Genomic DNA, 24,453 nt, shown 5'->3' on the forward strand with positions numbered 1-24,453 from the left:
GACTTGGGTTGAGAAAATGACAGGCTGAGTTCTGCACCAACAAGAAAAAAAAAAAAAAAAAAAAAAAAAAAACGGGGGGAGAAAGGAGTTTTATTTTCCCTCCACTGCTAACCTCCGTCCCCCTCAACTCCTCCCCTAGGCCTGGGTGGACCCTGCCTGGGTAATCTTCCCCTGCTATATTTAAAAACCACAGATGTGTTCGGTGGAGACTTAATTTCGGAATTGCAGGCGGCGTCTCCTGAGGACAAGGGGAAAGCCAGTGCCGCGCGCCCTCCCGCTGCCTGGAGCTCCCAACTCCCGGGAATCCAGGTCAGGACGCGCCGACGTCTTGGAAGCGCGGCTGGCCGGGAGGCGCTGGACGCCAGGCTCCAATGGTTGGATGGGTGGGCGGGGTGGGGGTTCCGTCTGCGTTCGGTATTCCGGGGCTCTCTGGACGCGAGTGCAGGCTCGATGTCCCCAGTGCTGGCCGGGAAGTGATCTGAAAGTCTCCCCTCGGCGCACCAGGCTGAATATGCGCGGCTTGTCATTCGGTGCGGCTCTCTCTCCCAGCTGATAGGGTGACGTTCGCTTTGGAGGCTTGGAGATTGGCTTTTTGATTTGGCTTCTTGCGGCAGCTTAATGGGCAAAGCTCTTGGCTCGCCCAGAAACCAGCCCCTCCGCTCGTCCCCTCTGCGCTCAGCGAGGCCGAGACGTCTCCCGCGGTGACGGCGTGAGAGGCGGAGAGCCGGCGCGCTCCAGTCCCGGGAAAGCCCCGGCGACGCGACCGAGAGCCCGAGCCGGGTCCCTCTGAGCCGCCAGGGCGCGCCGGGTTGCTTGCCTTGCAGCCCCTCCCGGCAGGGATCCCCCGCCGCCGGCGGCCGGGACTCCGGGCCTCTCCCGCGCTGGGCGACCCGCGCTCCGCGTCGGGGTTTTCCTGGTACCTTGGTTCGGCGTGGAGCGCCCCCTCCCCTGTCCCCTCGCTCTGGCCTCAGCTCCCCTCCCTCCCAGACCTCGCGCTCCAGATGCGCTGCCCTGCAGCTCCCTGACAGCTGCGAGTCCTCGAGCCCCGGCGGGCGGGCGACGGAGGTGGCGGCGGACTGACATGCCCCGGACGCGGCTGCGGCCGGCGGGCAGCCCGCGGGGGCGATGAGCCGCTGCGGCCCGTAAGGAGCCCAGCGGCGGGGGCATCGCGCATCTTCCTTACCCTGTTCACTTGCCCACTCGGCTCTAGAGGCCGAGAGGAAACGGTGAGTAATGGGGTGAGCCTCCTGCCCTTCCCCCTCAGCGGGCGACCGAGGCAGGGGAGACCGAGGCTGGGAGGCTTGGGATGTCCCCAAGAAGGTCCCTGGCCGTGAATAATGATGTTGATTAAGTTATTTCTAACGATCATTCATAGGCACTGCCTTCTTGTGGGTTGCTGCCAGTAGAAGTCCGTGTGTGGATGGTGTGTGTGTGTGTGTGTGTGTGTGTGTGTGTGTGTGTGGTGGTGGGGGTGCCCTGGAAAGTGTACGTCGTGTATGCGGTGTTGGAGAGGGAGGTCTATCAGAGTGAGTGTCTAGCGGGGTGCTGGGAGGAACGCCTGGGAATGTGTGTACGGTCAGTCGTGGGCTTGCTGGGTAGTGGCGGGTGCTCAGCTCAATGGGGAGATCGCTGTGTTGCGTGCTGCATGCATGTGTGCATGTGTGTATCGCTTGTGCCAGGGCGTGTTGTGCTCTTGGGGCCGAGTGCCCACCGGGTTTGGGGGCTAGGAGGAGAGCGCATTATTCTCTCGGCGCGCGCCCGCGTGCACACAGGCACGCACGCGCGCATCCCAACCTCGGGACTCCACCGCCGCGGGTCGGGAACTGCAGCCCCAGCGCACCCTCCCACCGCCAAAGGGGCGGGCGACAAGGAGGGGTTCTCCAGTCCTTGACTATCCAGACCGGGGTGGTCCGGGCGATCCTGGGCTGTGTGGAGAGAAACGAAGTATATAATAACTAAGCCTCCTCCCCATATTCATTTTCATATTCTCTCTCTCTCGCTCTCTCTCTCTCTCTCTCTCTCTCTCTCTCTCTCTCTCTCTCTCACACACACACACACACACACACACACACACACACACACACACACACACACACACACACACACACCAGCCACAGGCCCTCATTTAGAGGTTAGCGTGGCTCTTGCAGACCCAGGCTTACCTGCCCCGAGGACCCGAGCCACTGGGGGAGATGATGAAAGCTATTTGCTCCAGGAAAAACGCAGTTTTTCGTCTGTATTCATTGTGTTTTATTTTTAACCGTGCAGGGAGGGGGGTTAAATAAAACAAACGCCTTTAATGCAGTGCCATAAATTTACCCGCTCGCCTCTGCCCGCCTTCTCTCCCCCGTCCCTCTCTTTTTCCTTTCTCTTTTGGCGATTAAAACACAAACACGTTCTGGTTAAAGCACCAGAACGTGGTGCTAAGGTTTCCCAGGCAGAAAGATTGAAATTGAGTGCAATTTATCAGAAACGCAGGCTGCAGCTGGGAGCCAGGTGCTGAGCTCCTGGGTGGTCAAGAAACCCCTGAAGCGGGGGAGGGTGTGGGTACGTGATAGGAACACATCCGGCCTTCTGGTGCGGGCACCGAAAGGGAAGCCTCCGGGGCCTCCGGCGACCTGGTGACTTGCAGCCGCGTGTGATTAATCTTCCACAGCTGTTGTGCCCCGTCCACTTGAGCTCAGGGCTTGTTTACCTCGGGTTTTCAAATATAGCTGCTGCGCCATGCTCTTCCTGAAATAGGGGATCAGTTCGCTGTGTATGGGCGCTTGGCCTCCCGCCGGCCCTTTCTTTTGCTGGCTTTTCTAACTGCATCCAACTTTGAGAGGAAGCTGGCCTTTCGCTCCTCGCAGTTCTCCCAATAAAGATGGTTAATGTTCTGAGCTTGTGGTGACCAGATGCGGGCTCATCACCCTAGTCCTTCATTCCAATCCACAGTTTCCATATAGTCACTTTTAACACTAGTCCGCTCCCTAGTCTTTTTCTTTAAATAAATATAGATACTTGGTTGAGAAGAAGCAGATGGAACCTACAGACCTGGAATTAGTTGCGGTGGTCTTTCTATAACTTGGTGAAGATGGGAAGGCCATTCATTCAATTTCCTCTACCTGGAATGCTTACTTAAGTACTTCCCACACCCCTAATGTGCTCCTACTCACCCTCCAGCTCTCAGCTACTTATCCAAGGAAAGTTTCTATACCTTCCCTGACTAGGCCGGGTTCCCTTATTTCATACACCCATAACCTATTAATTGGAAGTAACTTAAAGATGTACATTAAATTTATTTATAATTGAGTAATGTTGGGCACAGCTCTATACAGGAAAGATGGCTGGTGTTTTTGCACATTGTATCCCCAGGGCCTACCGCTGTGCCTAACATACAGTAGACACTCAGTAAATGTTGGTTGAATTAATAAAATTGGAAAGACAAGTTACAGCTTCCTCTCTCTTTCCTGCTCCTCTGATCTCCACTTAGTTCTGCCCTCCACAGCTTCCTGGTCAGAGAAGGGAGTTGAGTGGTATCAAACTGATCCCGTTTTTAAAAAAAAAATCCCTTCTCCTGTGCGTCTCCATGGGCTGGGACCTCAAAGCATTTGCCCTGACCCCACTCTGCTCCTGTGTAAGGTAATTCCTTATATAGTTTCTGGACACAATTATTGGTATTGACCATGAGCATTGATTGTGGGTATTGTCCCCTGACCTGCATGGTCCATCCAGTCATTGCCCACAACCTGGATTTGAAGAAGGTGCCACACATCTTGACTTCTCTTCGAACCGTAAGAAGAGAGGAATAACTCTCCTTCACTCAAACCTAGTTGCTTTCAATATTTGGGGAGCTTCAGAAATACACTGGACTCCAAAAGAAAAAGCTTTCATTTATTTGTTTAGTCAGCCATTTATTCAATAAATATTCAACAGTCACCTACCTGCCAGCATGTGTTAGTTAGACGCAGAGGCAAGTAAAATAGAATGGCCCGTTCCTCGTCCACACAGATTCCAGCAGGGATAACCAACCTGTGAACGGGCAGGTGCCATATAAAGTTATTTGTCATTGGAGTTAAATCACAGGTCAGTGGAGGTGTGCAGGAAGAGTCCCCTTCCATAAGGCTTTAAAGACTTCAAGGACTTGTAGGAACAGCTGAGCCCAGAAAGGAAGGAAGGAGGTAAAAGCAGGAGGGGGAGGGTAGGGAAAGCAAGAAAGTGCTGTGAGTGAAAAAAGAAATATGCAAAGGCCTAGAGTAGAGAAGAACTTTCCCAAATGACCACAGACAGAGCAATATGTGCATGCGACTGTGTGTGTGTGTGTGTGTGTGTGTGTGTGTGTGTGTACTTGCAAGCATGGGGTTGAGTCTGGAGAAGCCATAGGTCAAACTTGAAGGGCTTTTACTCCATGCTAAGGATTTTCACATAGTTTCCAGTGGGAAGGGTCAGATTTGCATTTTAGATAGTATGCTGACATTGGCTGAAACAAGTGTAGGAGGAAAGGGAGGCAGAGGAGTAGGAGGCTGTTTTAGACCCGCATGTGGTCCTGGCAGCCTGTGAGGGAGTGGGTAGGGCATTTCTCTGTTTTAGTATGTGAACCAGAGATGCCCTTTTAGGAAGTTCCATTAATTTTCTTTAATGAGATTGGTTTATGTTTGGTTGCTCATTTGCTTTTTGAATGGGCACTCTAAACCTAACCCCGGTCAGGGCCGCTTAGGGAAAAGGAGAAAGTCTGTAGGAGGCATACTATACACTAAGCAGCAGAGCAAAGCAAACTCCTCAAGACTGGAGATGGAGAATTTCTGAGGTCTGGGAAAGACCCCAAGAAGGTGCCTGGAAGGGTAAGAAAGGTTTGGATCCATTGTTACATTCATAGAAGAATCACATGTGTATGTAAATGGATTTTAAAAAATAATATGGAGAGAGAATGAAGGAATTCCAGAATCGCATACTCAGGTAGGGTATAGAGGGTCCTATCTACTAGGAAAACACCTCTGTTTTGTCCTAGATATAGCTTGGAACAAGCCAAGTTGCATTTATCGCCTCGATATTTGGATCGACCCATAGGGCTTCCCTGGTTGTGTGCAGGAATGCTGGGTCATGTAGGGACTGGATCTGGAAGTGGGACTGGAAACTGTAATCCTGCTGTGGCTCCCATGTGCTACTTTCCAAGTCCCTCAAGAGGAGAGGATCGCAAAGTCCTAGAGAATGAAGCAGACAGTGCTGGGCTTGATCAGTACTCTTTCTTTGCACCGTGATCTTCCCACTTGATTCCTTATTCTTCTCTGTCACTAACAGAGTAGAAAATTCCTCCCCTCCTGCCCAGTGGCCAGGAGCCACCCTTGCCTTCCCAAATTGCTTCATCCTCTCTTTTCTGAAGTCTCTTGCTCCGTCAACACAGCATAGCAACGTTATTGTGTGTTCACCACTTGTCAGCTGCTCTGTTGAAAAGCGCTGCACATGGTTTTCCCCCATTCCGTCCTTACTATAGCTATATGAAGTAGTTACTCTCATTAGTACACTGCACAAAATAGCTTCCTACCATCTTCCCAACTTCAGCCTCTCCCTCCTTCAAGTCATTTTGGTCACTGCTGCAAGACTCCCCTCCTAAAACACCATCCTAAGTGTGTCAATTTCCAAAACAAAAAACTTAGAAGAACCCACCACCCCGCCACCATTTTTCCATTTCCTCGTATTCAAGGTCCTGTGGCCTGGCTCCCCACTTCATGTGCAGCCATGTGGTCCCCTGTGTAAAGTGGCCCTTTCTTCTCCTATACTTTGGTTCATAGTTTACCTGCCCCTGAGGATCACACCTGTCCTCAACATTCTATTCAATTGCCCTTCCTGTTGGAGAGGCTTCACCAAGAAATAGTCCCTCCTCCTTTGAATCTTGAGAACACAGCATTTATTTTTCATGAGTTCCTTCCTTCCTTATACTTTCTGAAATGTAGGGGTTTTGTTCTGGTTTTTCTGCATGCATCTTGCCTCCCGCTCCTGGGTCAGGCACTTCTCTCTCCCCTTCTAGGTCCCATGCGGCCTGAAACACAGTGGGTGGTCAATAAAAGTGAAGGAGTGAACAAATTAACCTGCCTTGCTCTCAAGGCAGGTGTAACAAGGTCAAGGAAGGGGATCCCTGTTATTTATCATAAAAGAAGCAAATAGTGGAGTTAAAACAAATATCAAACCAGGGACAGCCAACACGTCATAATAGCAGAAGCACGGAGCTGGTGGTAAGGTTAGGTTCTAGTTGTTATTGCTTCTAACAACCATGGGGAAGAGCTATCTTTGTCCTCTGGGCCTTGGATTCCTTATCCATTAAAAGAGTTTGGATTCGATGTGCTTGCTGGCTGTTAAGCTCCTCCCTGACCTGACAGCTTTGTATTCTTGAATTCTATTCCACAGCATATAGATGGCCTCCTGCTAAGAATACCTTAAGTGCTGTAAAACCTTCTAGCTTTAACTTGAAGCCCCAGGGTGTCTATCTTCATGCTGGTCAAGTCACAGTTCAGCTGCCAGTCAACTTGGCTATCTGATTGTCTGGGCTTCTAGTCCCTCCTGAGCTGGGTTAAGTGCTCCGATGCCCTAGATTGGCACCAGTGTCCCTGGTCACCTCCTATTCAATATTCCAGGTATTTACAGAATGGCTAGTAGTACTTTGGGTCCCCAAATGCTCCAGCCATCCCGTCTCATATAGTCCATTGATCTAGTGCAACCACTCTGCTCAATGTCCTTCCAGAGACTCTGCCCATCCCAGACCACACCACCAGACTCCCTCCCTAGTGAGACAGGAAGAACCCTCTGGAGCCTGTGCCTTTCAGCCCCTCAGAAGGAACTAACAGGGAAATCAGCTTTAAGGGGAATCCTGAGGTGTTGGGGACTAAGCACAGCTGCATCAGGGATCATCAGGGAGTCTGAGAATCCACTCCTAGCTCCCTCTTGTGAAAGGGGAGCCCAGAGCACCCCTAGAGTTGATTGTACGAGAGAACCCTCCAGCCATGTCTGATAGAGATGACTTTGACTGCTTGCCAGACTCCTTTGTTCTTCATTCGAGCAATGAAATGATTTAGTTCTGTATTTTGACATTTAAAAAATTAAGATAAATTAAATGGCATTAAAATAAATCAAGTTTCTGGAGAATGGTCTGGGGAGAATGGACATAAAGGAGGCTGATCACCAGCTTCACTCTACAGCTTAGCAGCAAGGCAGAAGGATGTCGGCTCTCTCTCCATGAGTAACCTCAAAAAATAGAGTCCAGGTGATTGTCTCTGGGAAACAAAAAAGGTCAGGAATGAAGGCTGCCCCACGTGCCCTGGGCTTCTCACTTCTCTGATCCCAGTCCTGGGGTCCGTTTAGTTGCAGAAGTCCTTGGTCCTTCCTGACTTAATACACTCCTGCAGCCCTGGTGCTTGAAGGAGGCGTCTGGCAGCCAGAGGACCAAAGTTTGGTTCTGGCTGCATACTTCACTGGCAGAGAAACCCTTGGTCATCAACAGAGCCTCAGTTTCTCTGTACGATTGCCCTCACCAGGCCATCTGTCCAGCCTGTAGCTGAATGATCATCCTTACAAGGACTCGATGAGATCAGGTGTGCGAGGAGGGCTTTGTAAACTCTTGGTGCATAGTAGTGCTTAATCCCTGTTGAACAAATGATGCAGTGTAAATGCTGATTATCACTGTGGTGTACTCTGGAGGAGGAGGCAGGTACCGATGAGAGGGCTGAGGTCAAGGAAAGAACTGTTGACAAACAGACTCAAGGCTTTTGCTCTAATACCATGTGCTTATGTTGGTTCTTCTGAATGAACAAAACTGCCTGTTCTCTGAGGTCTTTAACTATACTCACGTACTTGTCTACCCCATTGCCTGCCAGGAAGTTTGAAGTCTCCCCACATACATGCCTTTTTCCAGAATCACTTAATCTTGCAGAATAATTCATTCATTCGTTCAGCAAATACCTATTGAGCACTCAGTCTGCCAGGTTTTAGTCAAAGCTCTGAGAATGCTGCAGTGAACAGGAAGAGCAAGTTTCCTCTAGGGTGGAGTTGATTTTCCTTGGTAAACTAGCAAACAAGTAAACAAGTGCAATGATGATTTCAACAAGCAAAGAAATGAAATAAAAAATGATTTTTCATAGCACATAAAGAAAATGAAAAGTGATGTGACAGAGAATATGAGGGGGTCACCTTTAGATAAGATAAATGGCCTAAGAGCTTCTCAGAGAAGGTGGCAGCTGAGACCTGAATGAAATTAAAAAGTGACTTATGTGGATATTTAGGGTAAGGCTATTTCAAGCAGAGGAACTAATAAATGCAAAGGCCCTAAGGCAAGCTCCTGCTATGCCTCTTCTAGAAACTTCAGAGAACTTTTTTTTCTAGCTGGACAGGAGTGTGGATGAAGCCAAACAAAGTGGTAGGATGGCAGGGCACGGTGGCACCCTCCTGTAATCCCAGCAGCTGGGGAGGCTGAGGCAGAAGGATTGCGAGTTCAAAGCCAGCCTCGGCAATTTAGTGAGGCCCAAGCAACTTAGTGAGACCCTGTCTCTATATAAAATATAAAAAGGGCCGGGGATATGACTTGGTGACTAAGCACCCCTGGGTTCACTCCCCAGTACCTGCCCCCCACAAACAAAAGCAAAAAACAAAACAACAACAACAAAACAAAGAGGTAGGACATAAAGTCATCAAATGAGAAGTTAGAAGTTAGAAAGGGGTGGGAAGGGCTTTAGGAAGAGAGGAGATACAAATGGTGGCATGAGCTACCTGGTTTATATTTTAAAAAGACATTTCTGGCAGTTTTGTGGGTGTGGGGGTGTAGATTATAAGGAATGGTACTATAGAAGTAGTCTAGGCGAGAGAAATAATATTGAAACTCCAGTAGCTAGAACCGAGGGTGACACTCAATAAACTGCAGAGCACATCCAGGTAGAACCGATCTTCAGTGAACTCACGGCTCTGATGGGCACATGGTAAGTGCTCAACAAATACTTATTTTTTCCATGAATCTATGAACAGAATAGGCTTTCTTGTGGCCACTCTAGGTTTTGAGTTAACATCAACACTCTGGATATTTTAAAGGTAGTTTCTAATTTTTCCAGCTGGCTCTTTTTCGCAGAAGCAATGTGTTCCAAGGGTCCATTTCCCTTCTGCATGAAACTACATTCCTAATTTGAGACAAGAGGTGCTCCTCTCCACCCTTCCCTTGTCTTCTCAGTCAGGGTTGGTAAGGCCCCCACACTGTGGGTTCACCTTTAGATACTGACCCGGTGATCTCTTTTGTGTGCATCCAGGGTGGGGACAGACCTGCATTGTCAGTGCGTCTCCAGAGCTTATCACAGTCTGGGTTATTGAAACAGCAAATGGCCACTACTGGAGCTAGACAGAAGTGCTCTGGTGCCTCAGTTGAATTCCAGGGACTTCCTAGAGAAGGTGCCTCACCTCCTAGAGAGCGCGCCGGTCTGTCTTATTTAGCCCACAGTTTAAGAAAGTCCTCAGGCTAAGCAGGTGTGTAAGTTGCATGGCTTTGTGTTGATTTCTCCCACACTTGTTTGTTCGAGCCTTCGGATCTCTGAATCAGGAGGAACTTGGCAGGGCCCGAGGGACGGAGAAGGTGCCCCCTGTGTTTTGGTGCTTGCTAGGCCTCTTCATTCCGCTTCTGTTTTCATCTCCTGTGGGCACTGGTCTTCAGATTGGAGCGACTGACTTTTGGTAGCTCTGAACTTCACCTCTTCCTCAGCGGCCCTGCCCACACTATTCAGGGTCTTCCTTCCTCTACCCCATGTGCAAGCCTGAACCAGTCCTCCTGCCTCCAGTTGGCCCTGATTTTGTCCACCCATCCAGTTTCCACACGGCCGTCACTGTGGTTTGCCTTTCCAAAAGAAGAAATGTTGATCCTGGCCCTCCCGTGATTAAAAATTTTCAGCAGTATTGTCCCTTATTCCCTCTGAGATTGCCTCAGATTCTTTGGTCAGGCACACAGGCCTTTATCAGCAATTCCTACTCATCTTCGCTGCTCTGGTCAGGTGCCCCGTCCTGTGGCACATGGCTTCCTGAACACACGCTGCTTGTTCAGGCGTCCACACCCTCTGGCGCAGGTTCCTGCTGCACTGTTCGGGATGCGCTGGCTCCGTTCTGTGAAGTCCTGTTCATTCTTCAAGTCTTGGATCCAGTATTACCTGGTTCACGGAGCTGGTCCTGATGATCCCAGGCTGTGCTAAACCTTCCTTCCTGAAGTTCTCTTGGGACACTACATGTGCTTCCAAATCTAATACTTGTTTTGTCCTAATTATTCAGTTTTCTGTCACCATTCCCCAGTGAAATGTGTGTTCTTCAGGGCAGATTATATTTTGTTCATATTACTCAAATTCAAAAAACCTGCTCACAGCATCCCTGACAGATGGTTCTCCAACCTCCGTTTGAACACTGCCAAGGGTGGAAGAAATCACTGGATAGTATCCCTTCTATTTTTGCACATTCATTCAATCTATCCATTCATTCAATAAATATATACTGAGTCTCTACTATATGCCAGACACTCATTTAGGCACGGGGGATACAGAAATATCAGATAAAAATTCCTACCCTCTTGGAACTTATACTTATTGAGCATGTGGGGGAAAAAAAATGAGTTTAGAACAAATCAGAGTAACTGTCTCATGATAATTCAGTGAGAGTCGGCCTGGACACAAAGCTGAGTTTTAAACAAATGCATGCAGGTCTCAATGAATGAGTGAGTGACCAAAGAGACCATAAGAAAATGTGGGGAAGTTGACCTAAGTCGACATCACTGAAAGGGAAAACAACTAGGAACATATCTTGCTGAAATTGAATGAGTAGCATCACTTTCCTATGAAGATAAGAGAACTCTGTCTTTTATGTCTCTTCGGTAGCAGTATAAGTGAAGCAGGCAGCAAATTTAGGGAGAGGCAAAGGGAAAACCTGATTTTGTGGGTGAGGAATCGATGCTACTGTATTTTGCACTGTATGAAGTAAGCCAGAGTCCGGGAGAGGGGGTCATTTGTCTAGTACATAGGAAGACCTTGTGGTATTTGCTTGTGGGTCAACTCATAATTCTCCAAAAGTCCTTCTCCCAGTCCAGAAAAGTCCCTAATGGTTGGAATCCCTGAGATGCAGATGCTCAGGCTATGCTTCTTATTCTCTCTTTACCCAGGATTCTCAACCCTGGATATACCTCAGAATCAAGGATTAAGGAATTTTTAAAAACATAAATATCTTGCTGGAAGTGGTGGTACTTGCCTATAATCCCTGTGATGTGGGAGGATGAGGCAAGAGGAGTGGAAGCTCAAGGTCAGCCTCAGCCACTTAGTGACACTCTGTCTCAAAACAAAAAAATAAATAAATAAATAAAAAGGGCTGGAGATGTAGCACAGTGGTGAAGGGTCCCTGGGTTCAATCTCCAGTATCAACAAGCAAACAAACAAACAAGCCATAAATGTCTAGGCTTCACTCCCAGAGATTCTAAAACTTAGATCTAAAGTAGAATTCAGGTGATTGCAGTTTTTAAAACTCCAGAGTTATTCTGATATACAGCCCTCTCTATGTTTTTAGTTCCATCAGTCAGGGGATGACTAAGATATAGACCCATCAGCAGGAAAAACAGAACTTAAGCCGAGGAAAGCCTTCGTTCTTCCTCTTCATAGGCCTTAGCTCACTCAGTGTTTATGATGCCCCAGATGTGTCAAGGCCTTGCAGAGGTCAAAATCCTCCTTCTTCTACAAGTCTGGCAAACTTCAGAGCATCTTTGAATCATAGAATTTTTGAGACAGAAAGGAGATTAGAGTTCAAGTTCAACTTTGAACCTTATGAATAGGGTTTCAGTGAGTGTGACTAGTCATTGTTACAAAACAAAAAATTCTTCCCTACATTGAGTTGAAATCCTTCTTGGAGTTTCTGGAAGAGTGATAAAGATGGACTTGTAAACAGATAAAACCAGCATATTGTGACAAGTGCTTCCGTGGTGGTCAGAGTCTTAGAGGAATCCAAAGGAAGAAATGACTCATTCTCAAAGTACAGGAGGGGACATTGCCAGGGAAGCCTTCCTAGAAGAGGTAGAACTTTCTGGGGCCCTAGATTCCTACCCTAATCATCCACCATCCCTTTCATCCCCTGGGACTTAGAAGCTGACTTTGACATTTGACATACCAAGCTATGACCCAGCAACACCACTTGCTCAGTTGGTAGACCGCAGGTGAAATATCAATCTTGGAGCCCTCATTCTAGAACAGATAACAATATCCGTCTCATTGTGACAGCAGGAGGTATTAAATAGCAGACACAACAGCGACCAGTGCAGTGCTGGCCACAGACTAGGAACTTCAGGATGCATGTGATCACTATTTTGGTCATCCTTCTGTTAAGTCCTTGATTCACGGAAAGCATAAGGAGACTAAGCCTGCTGGTGCCCTGGTCTGTTTAGGAGGCTGCATTGCAGGGGAGGCAAAATGTGTCAGATGCATGTAATCAGAGAAGCAGGGACAGTGCAATATCACTTCGCATACCGTAAGATCCTCCACATTACAAAGCCCTCCTGCACTGAAGCCACTCACTCATGTGGTCTGAAAAAGCTCTAGAGCCACCAACTTGAGTGCTTAGAGAAGAACAAGAAAAAGGTATTAATTACTTCTCAGAGCATAATTGTAATTGATCATTCCTGTAATTACTTGTTTGCCTTCATCCCTCATCAGAAGATAAGCTCTACTTAATAAGGTTGAGGATGAGGTATAACTCATTCATGGTGGTACCCCCAATTGCTAGCATAATGTTTGGCCCAAACATGGGCAAAGAGCCATTGCTTAAGAACTGGATTTGATTCAAGAGGTTTTTGGTAAATACAGAATGTAGGCCATCCTTGACCTTTTCTAGGCCCCTACTTCCTACCACCCTCTCTTAGCTTACTTATTGAGACACAACTAGGAAGAAAGTTCTTGCTTCCTGCTTTCAGATCCAGGGCTTTATAATAGTTCGATGCTGCCTTAGAGCCACTTAGAGTCTAGAGTCTCCAAGCTTTGTGGGAAGGTCTCTACCTCCAGAAAGACTCACCCTGCTCTCCTGAGTCCTCACTTAAATGGGTCTCCAAGCCCAAGGCACATACCCAGCACAGTGGTTAACTCCATGTGTTCAGGACACAGACTGTTGGAATTCCAGTGCTTCCCTTTCTACTTGACTCTACTTGGCATCTACTTGTGATCTTGGGCTCTAATCCACCATTTGTAAAATGGGTATGATATGATCAGGCATGGTGGTGCACGCCTATAATCCCAGCTTCTTGGGAGGCTGAGGCCAGATTCCAGCCTCAGCAATTTAGCAAGACCCTGTCTCAAACTAAAAAATAAAAAGAGTCAGGGATATAGCTCAGAGGTAGAGCACTCCTTGGTTCAATCCCCATTACTGCCAAAAAAAAAAAAAAAAAAAAAAAAAAAAAGGTACGAGGATAATTCCTCCTTCCCTGGGGAGGTTCAGAACAATAATAATGCAGGAAAAACATTTAGCATCGTTACATCTTTCTTGAATCCAAGTTCAGTTGTGACAATCAAACTACCTAAGTTTCGGTAATCACATCTTTCCTATTCTTGAGAGTGTAGGGAGTTGACTCCCTGTGTGCTTCTTGGGGAGTATGCCCCGGGGAGAAGGACTCTGCCCTGGCTCTCCCCCCCGGTAGGCAGAGAAAGTACCGCAGTGTGCTTGGATCTGGCTGACATGTCAGAGCCAGCACAGCTTGGCTGCTGCACCTAAAACTTTAATGTAAATCGGCGGTGACGCCTGTGCAGGGGCCCAGATTTAGAAGCAGAGAAGGACGACTCTACCCAGGCTGGTGACAGGCCTGGAGCAGTGTTCCCATTGGAGAAAGTGGAGGGCGTAGCAGTAGGGAGAATTTCTCAGTCTGGCCTGGTGGCACTGTTTTATTAATGATCTGGAAGAGCAGAGGAACAGTGACTTTAATTAAATTTGCCAGTGATATTAAAAGATGTCAGGAGCCACTGCTGAGGACACAGACACCTTGCAGATGGTCCTGGGGGGCGTCAGGAAAATAATCTAGGAAAGAGACAAGAGGTCACGGGCTCAGTCAGGGCATCTGTTTGGCTAAGGGAGAGGAATGTGATATGGGGGCAGAGGGTTGTCCTATGCAGAATATACCCTGGGCCTCCTTATCTGCATCTGCTCTGTTTGCAGCAGGTTTCTAACTGATCTCCTGTTCCAGTCTTGTCCTCCTTATAGCCGTCCTGAGTCTTTAGTGAAATTGGTTTTTCTGAAATACAAATCGGACCATGTCATTCTCCTGTTTAAAATCCCATCATTGGCTTTTCTCTGCCCTTGAGATCAAATCCCATCCTCTCAGCCTGGCGTAGAAGACCTGCCACGGTGCAGCCTCATCTTCTGACCCCCGCCTCACACTGAGTTCCCTGTAAGCCTATGCACATGGGGGCTCTTTCGTGTCCCTGTGTCTTTGTTCCGGCTGTTCTCTTTGACTTGAATGCCCTTCCCACTTGCCTTTTTTCTTTGCTGACTAAAGCTCACTCAAGCTTGAAGACTCATTTCAGGGATCACCTCCTTCAGAACGCCTTCCCGAATCCCCGCACGAGCTCAGCCTTCTGTCTGCCTCCACTTTTTCTGGTAAAAGTGTCTCCACCCCTGCTCAATGATAGCTTTGTGGGCAAACACTGTATCTCATTTTTATTTTTACCCATGGCATCTAGGACCAGGCCTGGCAAATCACAGGCTTTTGTCAATATTTGTCAAACTGAGCTGATGAAAAGGATATTCAGGTGGGAGACGGCAGCAGGCAGCCAGGACAGCCCCAGGAAGCTTGGAGACTATGCAACCCCATCAAATGGCTAGTCTCTCCTATTGGGAGCGTGGGACAGTCACATTGCTACTAAGCCCACATCAGGCTGGAGGCTGATGGATGTTCTATAACAAAATGAGATATTTTGGGGTGATGGAGTGATCAGATCCATGTGTTTTATGTCAACTGTGTGTGAATTTGGCTCTACTACTTCCTGGTCTTATATTTTGAGTAAATGACTTAACTAAGACTCACTCTCCCAAAGTGGGAACATAGGGATAAAGATATTGATAATCTCACAGGGTCATGATGAAAATTAAAATTTGCACTGTGCACACAATAAATGCTTATGCGTGTTAATTGCTATTGTTAATATCTGTTATTTGGAGGAGACTAAAGTTGAGTCATATCCCTGAGTCTGAGTCCTGGAGAAGCTGATGAGACCCTCAGGAGTTTGTCTCAATTGGTAGGCAAGGATACACACAGAAAAAAGACCAAAGGTGCTCCTCAGAGCTGTCCGCTCCCCCTCTGACATCTCACCCAGAAGCCACTCCCTGGCAGCGCTGGAAAGTACAATGAGGATATCACAGAGCATTTTCCAAACGCCACCACAAGTATTTACTAGCCACCTTACTTCTTGCCTCGTTTTCTTTCCCTCCTTCCTTTGGTTCAGCTGTTTTCCCAGGGAACTGGCCTCTGATTCTGACCACAGGATCGCATACACCCTTATAAACACCTGTCACCACAGAGTGTCTGCCAAGTTGAGGAAGAACAAGGGCCACCATCCTTCTTCCTGCTCCTGGAGTGTAAGATAAATAGGAGTCCATGCCCCCTATTTCTCAGGACGACTCTATCACCACATGTCCTGTGTCCTTTTTCTCCAGAAGGGCAGCCTACCTCCCTCACCTGGGGGTACCCCAACCCCTTGGGCTACCACCTCCTGTCACCACATTGGCCCTTGGTGAGAGAGCTGCTCCAGTGGTGCCCTTCAGAGTCTTCTATGAAGACCTTCTGTCTCCTCCTGCAAGGGGCTTATCAGAATCCAGAGTGTCAGGGCTTGCCAGGGTCAAGGCAGGAAGCCCAGATCTTGTTTGTCCACATTTGCCCAGTGTGAATGGGTGTCGGACTCTGAGCTGGGCCTGTGTGTGGAGTCCCTGGCTCCTCACAGGTGGTGAGAGTTCACTGGATGGATGCTGAACATCTTCATCCAACTGCTCTTCCACAGCCCTCGTGACCTCCTGTCCTCTGAGTGAGGCAAAGGCAGAGGCCCCATCACATGTTGTGATGACCCCCAGGACCTGAACTAAGGAGGACTGTGATCCTCAGCACTTGGATGCCATCTGGGGAATATGAAACCAAGTTAATCCGAAGCCCTTTGGACGGAAGCCTTTATGGTTGCAGGATAAGCCCTGGTGAACTATGTCCCAAAGGGAATTTCTCTCTGACATAAGCTTTGGGAATTTATAGATGTCCAACACAGCCTTTACACTCTAGTTAGGATTTGTCTCTGAGCTCTCTCTTTATTTCCAAAGCAAATGATTCTAATTGAATCATAAAATGTCTGTAAAGAAGATGATGTCTTAGGAAGCTTCCTTGATGGCTACATTGATTAATTCCTAAGGTGTATATTTATTGAGCACCTCCTAAATACTTAGGACACTATGGTAAATCAAAGAGATGCAGCCTTATGTATTGCTCTCTTTCACAGCTTTATGAATGAGTAAGACACTGATCATCTAAATACTACAAATAAACATGTAATCCAACATTTTAAAAGTGCTGTAGAGACAAAGAGTGCAATGAAAGAAAAGGAGTTGACCATTTTTAGGGGTGAGGGAGAGTTTTGTTTTGTTTTGTTTTTTAAGAAAGTGACTTAAGCTGAGATCTTATGCATTATTAAGAGTTGAGGGTGCAAAGAAGAAACACTCAAAGATACTGAGGTGGATAGTAACAAGGGGGTAGAAACCAAGGGCACCGTTGAAATGCAGTAAGAGGCAGAGGAGGGAGAGAGAGAAGAAAGGAGGTAGTTTCTGCAAGCCTTTGCAAATCATGGCCAGGAACCTGGTCTTTCTATCAAGAGCAAGAGAAAACTGTGAAAGAACCTCAAATAAAGGAGGTATACGTATAAGTTTGGATTCTTTTTTTTTTTTTTTTTTTTTCTTGGTACTAGGGATTGAACTCAGGGGTGCTTAACCACTGAACCACATCTCTATTTTATTATATTTTATTTAGAGGCAGGGTCTTGCTGAGTAGCGTAGGGTCACACTAAGTTGCTGAGGCTGGGTTTGAACTCACAATCCTCCTGCCTCAGCCTCTCAAGTCACTGGGATTAGAGGCATGTGCCACTGTGCCTGGTGATTCTTTTTTTTTTTTTTTTTTTTTTAAAAGATTGTTGTGGTTGTATGGGGGACAGGAGAATCAAGATCTATTCTCTAGCAAGAGCTGGAATGCTGACTTCTTTTGGGAGGCTACTAGAGTAGATTCATCCCATGAGGAGGGATAGTGACTTGAGCTATAATGGTGGCCGGAGAGTTGGAGGGAGAGAGATGACAGGATTTAGTCCTAGTTGGGTAAGGAGCAGGAGGGAGAGGAAGGCTTTCATAATAACACCTGTTTTCTGGCATGTGTAACTGGGTATATGGAGGTGCTGTTTTCAGAAATGGGAAACAGTGGCCAAAGGAGCATATTTGGAAGACAAGGACTTTGAATCCCTTAAGCTGCTGCACAAATGGAAATCAGCATTTCTCTGTTACTAGAAGTATCCCTACATGAATGCAGCAGAGGGGAAAAATGAACAGGTTGCTTTATTATTTTTTAAGCTGGTGCATAGTTATTTTCATTCTTATTCTATCCTAATGAGGCAATGAGTGGAAAGACTAAGAGGAGTTTCAATTGGGTTTCTTTCTGTTCTTCAGGAAGAAACTTACACTCACCTTTTAGGGGTTTGAGGTCAGCAGATGAGGTTGCATTTCACCCCAAAATCTTTTCTCAGTTTTTTAAAGAAGACCTACTTGAGAGCCATTTGCATGTTTCATTAATAATAATTTCTACCACTGGACTCTTTCCATCTTTGGCTTGGATCTTGAATGGCTGGTTGACCTTTCCCTTCCTGTAACAGGCTGCCTTTACCTGTCCTTAAGTGTGTTATACTAGAAGGTCAAGAGCTGCTGTGAACTCTGTCTGGGCACACTTGACACCGCCTCAGTTTAGTGTAGTGCAGGTAGCATTCGCGAGTATCGACTTTCTTGGTTTCACAAGAAATCTCAGAATTATAGCTTGCCTCCAGAAGTTTTGCATTTGTGGAAGGGTTTTTTTTGTTTTGTTTTGTTTTGTTTTGTTTTTTTTACTGAAGAAGGCTCAGTTATACTCAGAGCAAGGCATTACATGTTGGAAGGCTAGCCCATGAAAATTCAGTTCAGCATTTACTCTTGCAAACCCATGTTAAGCACGATTCTTCAGTACGATGACGGCTAAGAAAAGAAGGCTGAAAACTCTAGAAGTACAAGTGGGGACAAAGATTCAGGTCATATGCACCCTATTTTAAATGGAGTCTAGATAACCAGGGAGTCAGGATTAGAAGATTACTGCTTGGGTTTCCGTCACCAGTATTCCCAGCTATTTCCAGCCATTCTTCAACTGAGTCTCCCACCAGATGGTTCTGAGGACAGAGCAGCAATTTGTGCCTCCCATTGACATGTATTTTTCCAAGTGAGAGACTGCCCCATATGTCAGTGCAATATGTCGCTGGAGGTGAAGCATCCGTTTGTGTTGGTGGGAGCCTGCCACTTGCTGCCCCCTTTTCCTCATGCCTTTTCGTGCCTCTCTGATCTTTCCTAGGTCTCTGGCCCGTCAGGAGGACCATTGGTGCTGCGGTGGAAGCCAGCCTCTAAGTCTCGTGTATGGCGTGGTTAAGGTTACAGCCTCTCACCTCTGCCTTCCTCCATTTTGGGCTAGTTACTTTTGTGCTCTTCCTGAATGGTCTTCGGGCAGAGGCTGGTGGCTCAGGAGATGTGCCCAGCACAGGGCAGAACAATGAGTCCTGTTCAGGGTCGTCGGACTGCAAGGAAGGTGTCATCCTCCCAATCTGGTATCCGGAGAACCCTTCTCTTGGGGACAAGATTGCCAGGGTCATTGTCTATTTCGTGGCCCTGATATACATGTTCCTTGGGGTGTCCATCATTGCCGATCGCTTCATGGCATCTATTGAAGTCATCACCTCCCAAGAGAGGGAAGTGACCATTAAGAAGCCCAATGGGGAGACCAGCACCACTACCATCCGGGTCTGGAATGAAACTGTCTCCAACTTGACCCTTATGGCCCTCGGTTCTTCTGCTCCTGAGATTCTCCTCTCTTTAATTGAGGTGTGTGGTCATGGGTTCATTGCTGGTGACCTGGGACCTTCTACCATCGTAGGCAGCGCAGCCTTCAACATGTTCATCATCATTGGCATCTGCGTCTACGTGATCCCTGATGGAGAGACTCGCAAGATCAAGCACCTGCGGGTCTTCTTCGTCACTGCTGCCTGGAGTATCTTTGCCTACATCTGGCTCTATATGATCCTGGCAGTCTTCTCTCCTGGTGTGGTCCAGGTTTGGGAAGGCCTCCTCACCCTCTTCTTCTTTCCAGTCTGTGTCCTTCTGGCCTGGGTGGCAGATAAACGACTGCTTTTCTATAAATACATGCACAAAAAGTACCGCACAGATAAACACCGAGGCATTATCATAGAGACCGAGGGTGACCACCCCAAGGGCATCGAAATGGATGGGAAAATGATGAATTCCCATTTCCTAGACGGGAACCTGGTGCCCCTGGAAGGGAAGGAAGTGGATGAGTCCCGCCGGGAGATGATCCGGATTCTCAAGGATCTGAAACAAAAACACCCGGAGAAGGACTTAGATCAGCTGGTGGAGATGGCCAATTACTATGCTCTTTCCCATCAACAGAAGAGCCGCGCCTTCTACCGGATCCAAGCCACCCGCATGATGACCGGTGCGGGCAACATCCTGAAGAAGCACGCAGCCGAGCAGGCCAAGAAGACCTCCAGCATGAGCGAGGTGCACTCCGACGAGCCCGAGGACTTTGTCTCCAAGGTCTTCTTTGACCCGTGTTCCTACCAGTGCTTGGAGAACTGCGGGGCTGTGCTCCTGACAGTGGTGAGGAAAGGAGGGGACATGTCCAAGACCATGTACGTGGACTACAAAACCGAGGACGGCTCTGCCAACGCAGGGGCTGACTATGAGTTCACGGAGGGCACGGTGGTTCTGAAACCGGGAGAGACCCAGAAGGAGTTCTCCGTGGGCATCATCGACGATGACATTTTTGAGGAGGATGAACACTTCTTTGTGAGGCTGAGCAATGTCCGCATAGAAGAGGAGCAGCCGGAGGAGGGGATGCCGCCAGCCATCCTCAACAGCCTTCCCTTGCCTCGGGCGGTCCTGGCGTCCCCTTGTGTGGCCACGGTTACTATCTTAGATGACGATCACGCAGGCATCTTCACTTTTGAATGCGATACCATTCATGTCAGTGAAAGTATTGGTGTTATGGAGGTCAAGGTTCTGCGGACATCAGGGGCCCGGGGCACAGTCATCGTCCCCTTTAGGACAGTAGAAGGGACAGCCAAGGGTGGTGGTGAGGACTTTGAAGACACATATGGGGAGCTGGAGTTCAAGAATGATGAAACAGTGTAAGTAGTTTTTTTTTTTTGGTTTGGTTTGGTCTTAGTTTTCCAGCCCTCCCCAGCCCTCTCTGCCATCTCTCTCTGCCCTTCTGCACCCTTCAAAACTCTTCCTTGTATTCATGTTAATGTCACACTTTGGTTTCACCACAGGTGTGCAGGAGCAGCAGACACTACTGGGACAGGTCCTGCTTCCAAATCCTCCTTCGGTTTCTCACTTTGTTTCTGGGCAAGGAAGCCTGTGATGGGATCTAAGGACACAGAAAGTTTGGTCTGTTGAAAGTCAAAATGATGGTTGATGGAGGAACGGGATGAAAGGAGTCTTGTAATATCCGACTTTAGAGAATTCCTGTGACTACGAGAGCTAGGAAACTGCTTGGGCCTCCCCTTCCTCCTCTTTTCATACAAAGGACTTAGGCGCTTTGAAGCCAGTCCTCTCCATTCTGTGGGAGCAATAGCCCAGTCAGAATATGCTCAAGGTTAGGAGGTTGAGAAACAGCGATGGCTGTTGTATTGCATAGCCAGATCTCAGGCACTTCTCCTTCAACTTGGAACTTGAGAGGTTGATTAGAACTTGGCAGTCTCTTTGAATGTCCATAGCCATTTTTATGGAGCAAGGCTGGCCGGCCCAGGTGGGATGAATCAGTATGGCTTGGGTGCTGGTGGTATCTTGGAGAAGCAGAACTCCCATGGCAGCAAATGCCTGTCTCTAGTCTCAGGTCTAAGCCCCAAATTCTGGCTATGCAGTGAAGGAGAAGCCTTGTAACACTTGTGGGAGAAAGTACATCTTCTGTGCAGTCGCCTCTTTTCAAGGTCTAGGACTCTCCTGTAGCAATCCCCTGGTTATTGCCCCACCAGTCCTTCAGAAGCCTTAGGTACTGTGCTCCCATTGCCTTGATTACCCTAAGGCCCTTTCCCAATGAACCTTCCTGACAAATTGGTCATTCTGTCCTTTTCTCAGATGGATATCTTTGAAAAAGAAAGCAGAGTGGCTTTCCCTAGGATTTTGCAGCTTTATGACTGGGTTAGACTTTCAGGGGAGGCCTAGAAGGATGGAGATGAGAACAGGAAACCTGTCTCTGAATTTTGGCTCCTGTCCACAAACAATAAGCAAGAGCAGGAGATGATGTCAAGAATAAAAGGGGAGATGTCAGGCTGCTTCAGGAACCTGTGAATTATACTTTCAGTGGGAAAGAAACCCTACAACAGTTAGAAGAGAGAGGGAAAGAGCTCATGGAAAAGGGGATCCATAAGCCCCAGGGAAAAGTGTCTGTAGAGCTGCTTCTTCCCAGGTCCAGTCTTGGGACAGTGCTCCAAAAGGGTTGAGTTCTGCTCAAAAATGAGCTGAATGACCAGGGAACTCTACCCCAGTCCTTACTTAATCTTTTCCTAATAATGTGATTTTGGGCAAATCCTTTAGTAACCCTGGAACTAAACCTTCTCCTATGCAAAGTGGGAATAAAGATACTTTCCTTGCCTGGAGGAAGGATCAGATCCTTTTGCAGTTCCTTCCAGCTTGAAGATTTTCTGAACCCTGGACACATATGCTCTGTGTAGGTCATAGTTGTATGAGCCAAAAATGGAGCAGGGGATATTGTCTCCTGAAGGGAAATAGCCATTGACAAATTGATTTATTAGAGCTCTGTTTAGTCATTTTGCTGGGAAGGATAATCATTTGTTAGCATAAGTAAAAACCTGTGCCTTCCAGAGAATACTATCCATTTATATATGCTCTGGGGAGAGTGTTCATACATATAAATGAAGCCCAGGCCCTTGCTGGGAAGACAAACTCCATGAAATTTCACACATTTATGGCAATGTTGGTATGTAAGAACTTATTGTCAAGTGTCCAATAACATCAAGACTACAAAATTTGCCCTAATTCGATAAACTCATACTTTCTCTGATTCAGTACTTATCTCCCAATGGCATGGAAGGGTAGTTTATGGGAGATCACAGGGTTAACTCCCAATTTCTTCATTCTAAAAATAATAAATTATTTACCTAGGATCTCTGGATATGACTAAACCTTCCTCCAACTTATTTATGTTTGATTGTATAATATTTTGGGGTAAATGAGTTTGTGAATATCACTTCTGGGTGACATTTGTTCCAAATGATGTCATCCTCTCATGCACAAAGTCCAGGTTTAGGGGAACAAATCTATGCTCTGATCTATTCATTTCATTATTTTAAAAAATTTCTCTGTGGTTTGATCTTTTTAGGTTTCTTGCAGCAAAATGAGTCCCAAACCGGCTAGTCACTACCCAGGAGACTTTCAAGTGTAATTTTACCACTAGAGATAATATTATGTAGCAAAAGAACCACAGGCTCTAAGTACTCTGGGTTAGAATTCTGGCTCTACTGCTGACTTAACCATGTGGTTTGGGGAAATTGTATTAACCTATGAGGTCATTTCCTCATGGGTAAAATGGGGATAATGATCTCTCTCTTGCAGGGCTATTAAAATGATTCAAGATATTATGTGCAGTGTACCTGGTACATGTATGTGCTCAGTAAACACAGGCCTTAATAGTAACATTGATGAATTAGCAATATTCTTCAGAAGACATCCTGAGGTGATCAGGTTATTTGTATCTCTGTGTGACCCTAATTAATAAGAATGCTAATCTTCTGGTTACCATGAAGAGTCCTCACCTAAACTCATAAATAGTGAGAGCCCGAAAGGACCTTAGAAGATCTTCTAGAGTTGTGTTTCTCAAATGCTAATGTGCTTATCAACCACCCAGGGATCTTGATAAAATACTGATTATAATTCAGAAGGCCTAGGGTAGGGCTTAAGATTGTGCTTTTCTAACAAGTTCCTGATACTGCTGGTTCCAATTTAGAATGAAAAGACTATAAAGCTCCTGACCAAACCATGAGACCCAGAGAAGAAAGTAGTTTTTCAAATGGCTTGCTTAATTGAGTCATGAATGCTTTCTATCCAATTCCAACTTTCAACCCCAGATTTGCAAGAACCCAGCTCTTACTAAGACCCTGCTAATTGCAACACCAATCTGGGAGCTGAAATTGAACCCTTCAGGGTACTTGTAAAGAAGCTGCGTGATACTTGGAACAACCTTGCTTTCTAACCCCTCCCTCTTTCTGAGGATTTATTTGCCTTCCAAGCTTGGTAGTATTGTAACTTTTGTCTTTATCCTGGTCTTCCAGACAGAATCAAGTTATAGGTGGGCCAATGCTCTATCAATAATACTAGATCCATCAATAGTATTGAATTCATTTGCCTGGTTAAAGGTTTTACTTCTTCAAAGTTGTTCTTGGCAGCATGATAGAACAGAAAAGAATCAACTTTGGAATCTGACAAACAGATGTAAATCCATCACTCACCAGTTGTGTTAACTTTGAACTAGGTTCACTTCACTTGCCTGATTCCCAGACTTTTTTGCTGGAATGATAGAATAATATCTATCCTGGCAGGGAGTGATAACTAAATCCTGAGCTGGGGACGTAGCTCACTGGTAGAGTGCTTGCATAGTGTACACAAGGCTCTAAAAAAAAGAAAATTAAATAGAAATATGAAAAAAATTCCCCTCGAGCACAGTGGCTCCCCATAGAAGGTGCTCAGTCATTCAACAAACACTTACTAAATGTTTGCTATGTACTGGATACATGACTTGGCACAGGGATAAATTAATGAATAAGACAAGCTAGCTCTTTATCTCTCAAGGATCTTATTCGCAGGAGAAGGGGATCCAGGTTTCTGCACCCATCTAAACATGGAAGAAGGATACAGTTGAGAGAGATTCAATAAAGGAGCATCAAGAGCTCAGCTATGTGTGTGACAGCACTGTAGAGTTAAAGGAACCTTCATTAAGGATGTAGAAGCCGTGAAGGAGGAGCAGGGGTAGGAACATGATTAACCTACACCCAGGTTACAATAAGCCCTTGACATTTGCAAGTGACACTGTTGACATCTTCACAGTCTAGATGAATCCCCACATTTGTGACTGTCATACAGTACTTCACGAAGAGTTGAGGC

The 24,453-nt window shown here is 46.9% G+C and overlaps 1 protein-coding gene across 8 annotated transcripts in view; it reads left to right on the forward strand.

Moving 5' to 3' along the window:
• Window positions 1-254: 254 nt before the first annotated feature.
• Window positions 255-24,453, forward strand: part of SLC8A3 (solute carrier family 8 member A3) — a 133,106-nt gene continuing 108,907 nt past the window's right edge. For 2 of the 8 annotated variants that reach the window (XM_079127090.1, XM_079127096.1), the window contains exons 1-2: window positions 647-1,226; window positions 18,614-20,459. In XM_079127090.1, the coding sequence (XP_078983216.1) occupies window positions 18,676-20,459 (1,784 nt within the window). In that variant the 5' untranslated portion in view covers window positions 647-1,226; window positions 18,614-18,675. Of the gene's footprint in view, window positions 310-437; window positions 531-644; window positions 1,227-18,613; window positions 20,460-24,453 lie in introns of those variants that run through there. The other 6 variants (XM_079127093.1, XM_079127095.1, XM_079127091.1 and 3 more) reach the window with 5 other exon arrangements.

This window comes from Sciurus vulgaris (assembly GCF_902686455.1).
Source record: "Sciurus vulgaris genome assembly, chromosome: 2".
Taxonomy (NCBI): domain Eukaryota; kingdom Metazoa; phylum Chordata; class Mammalia; order Rodentia; family Sciuridae; genus Sciurus; species Sciurus vulgaris.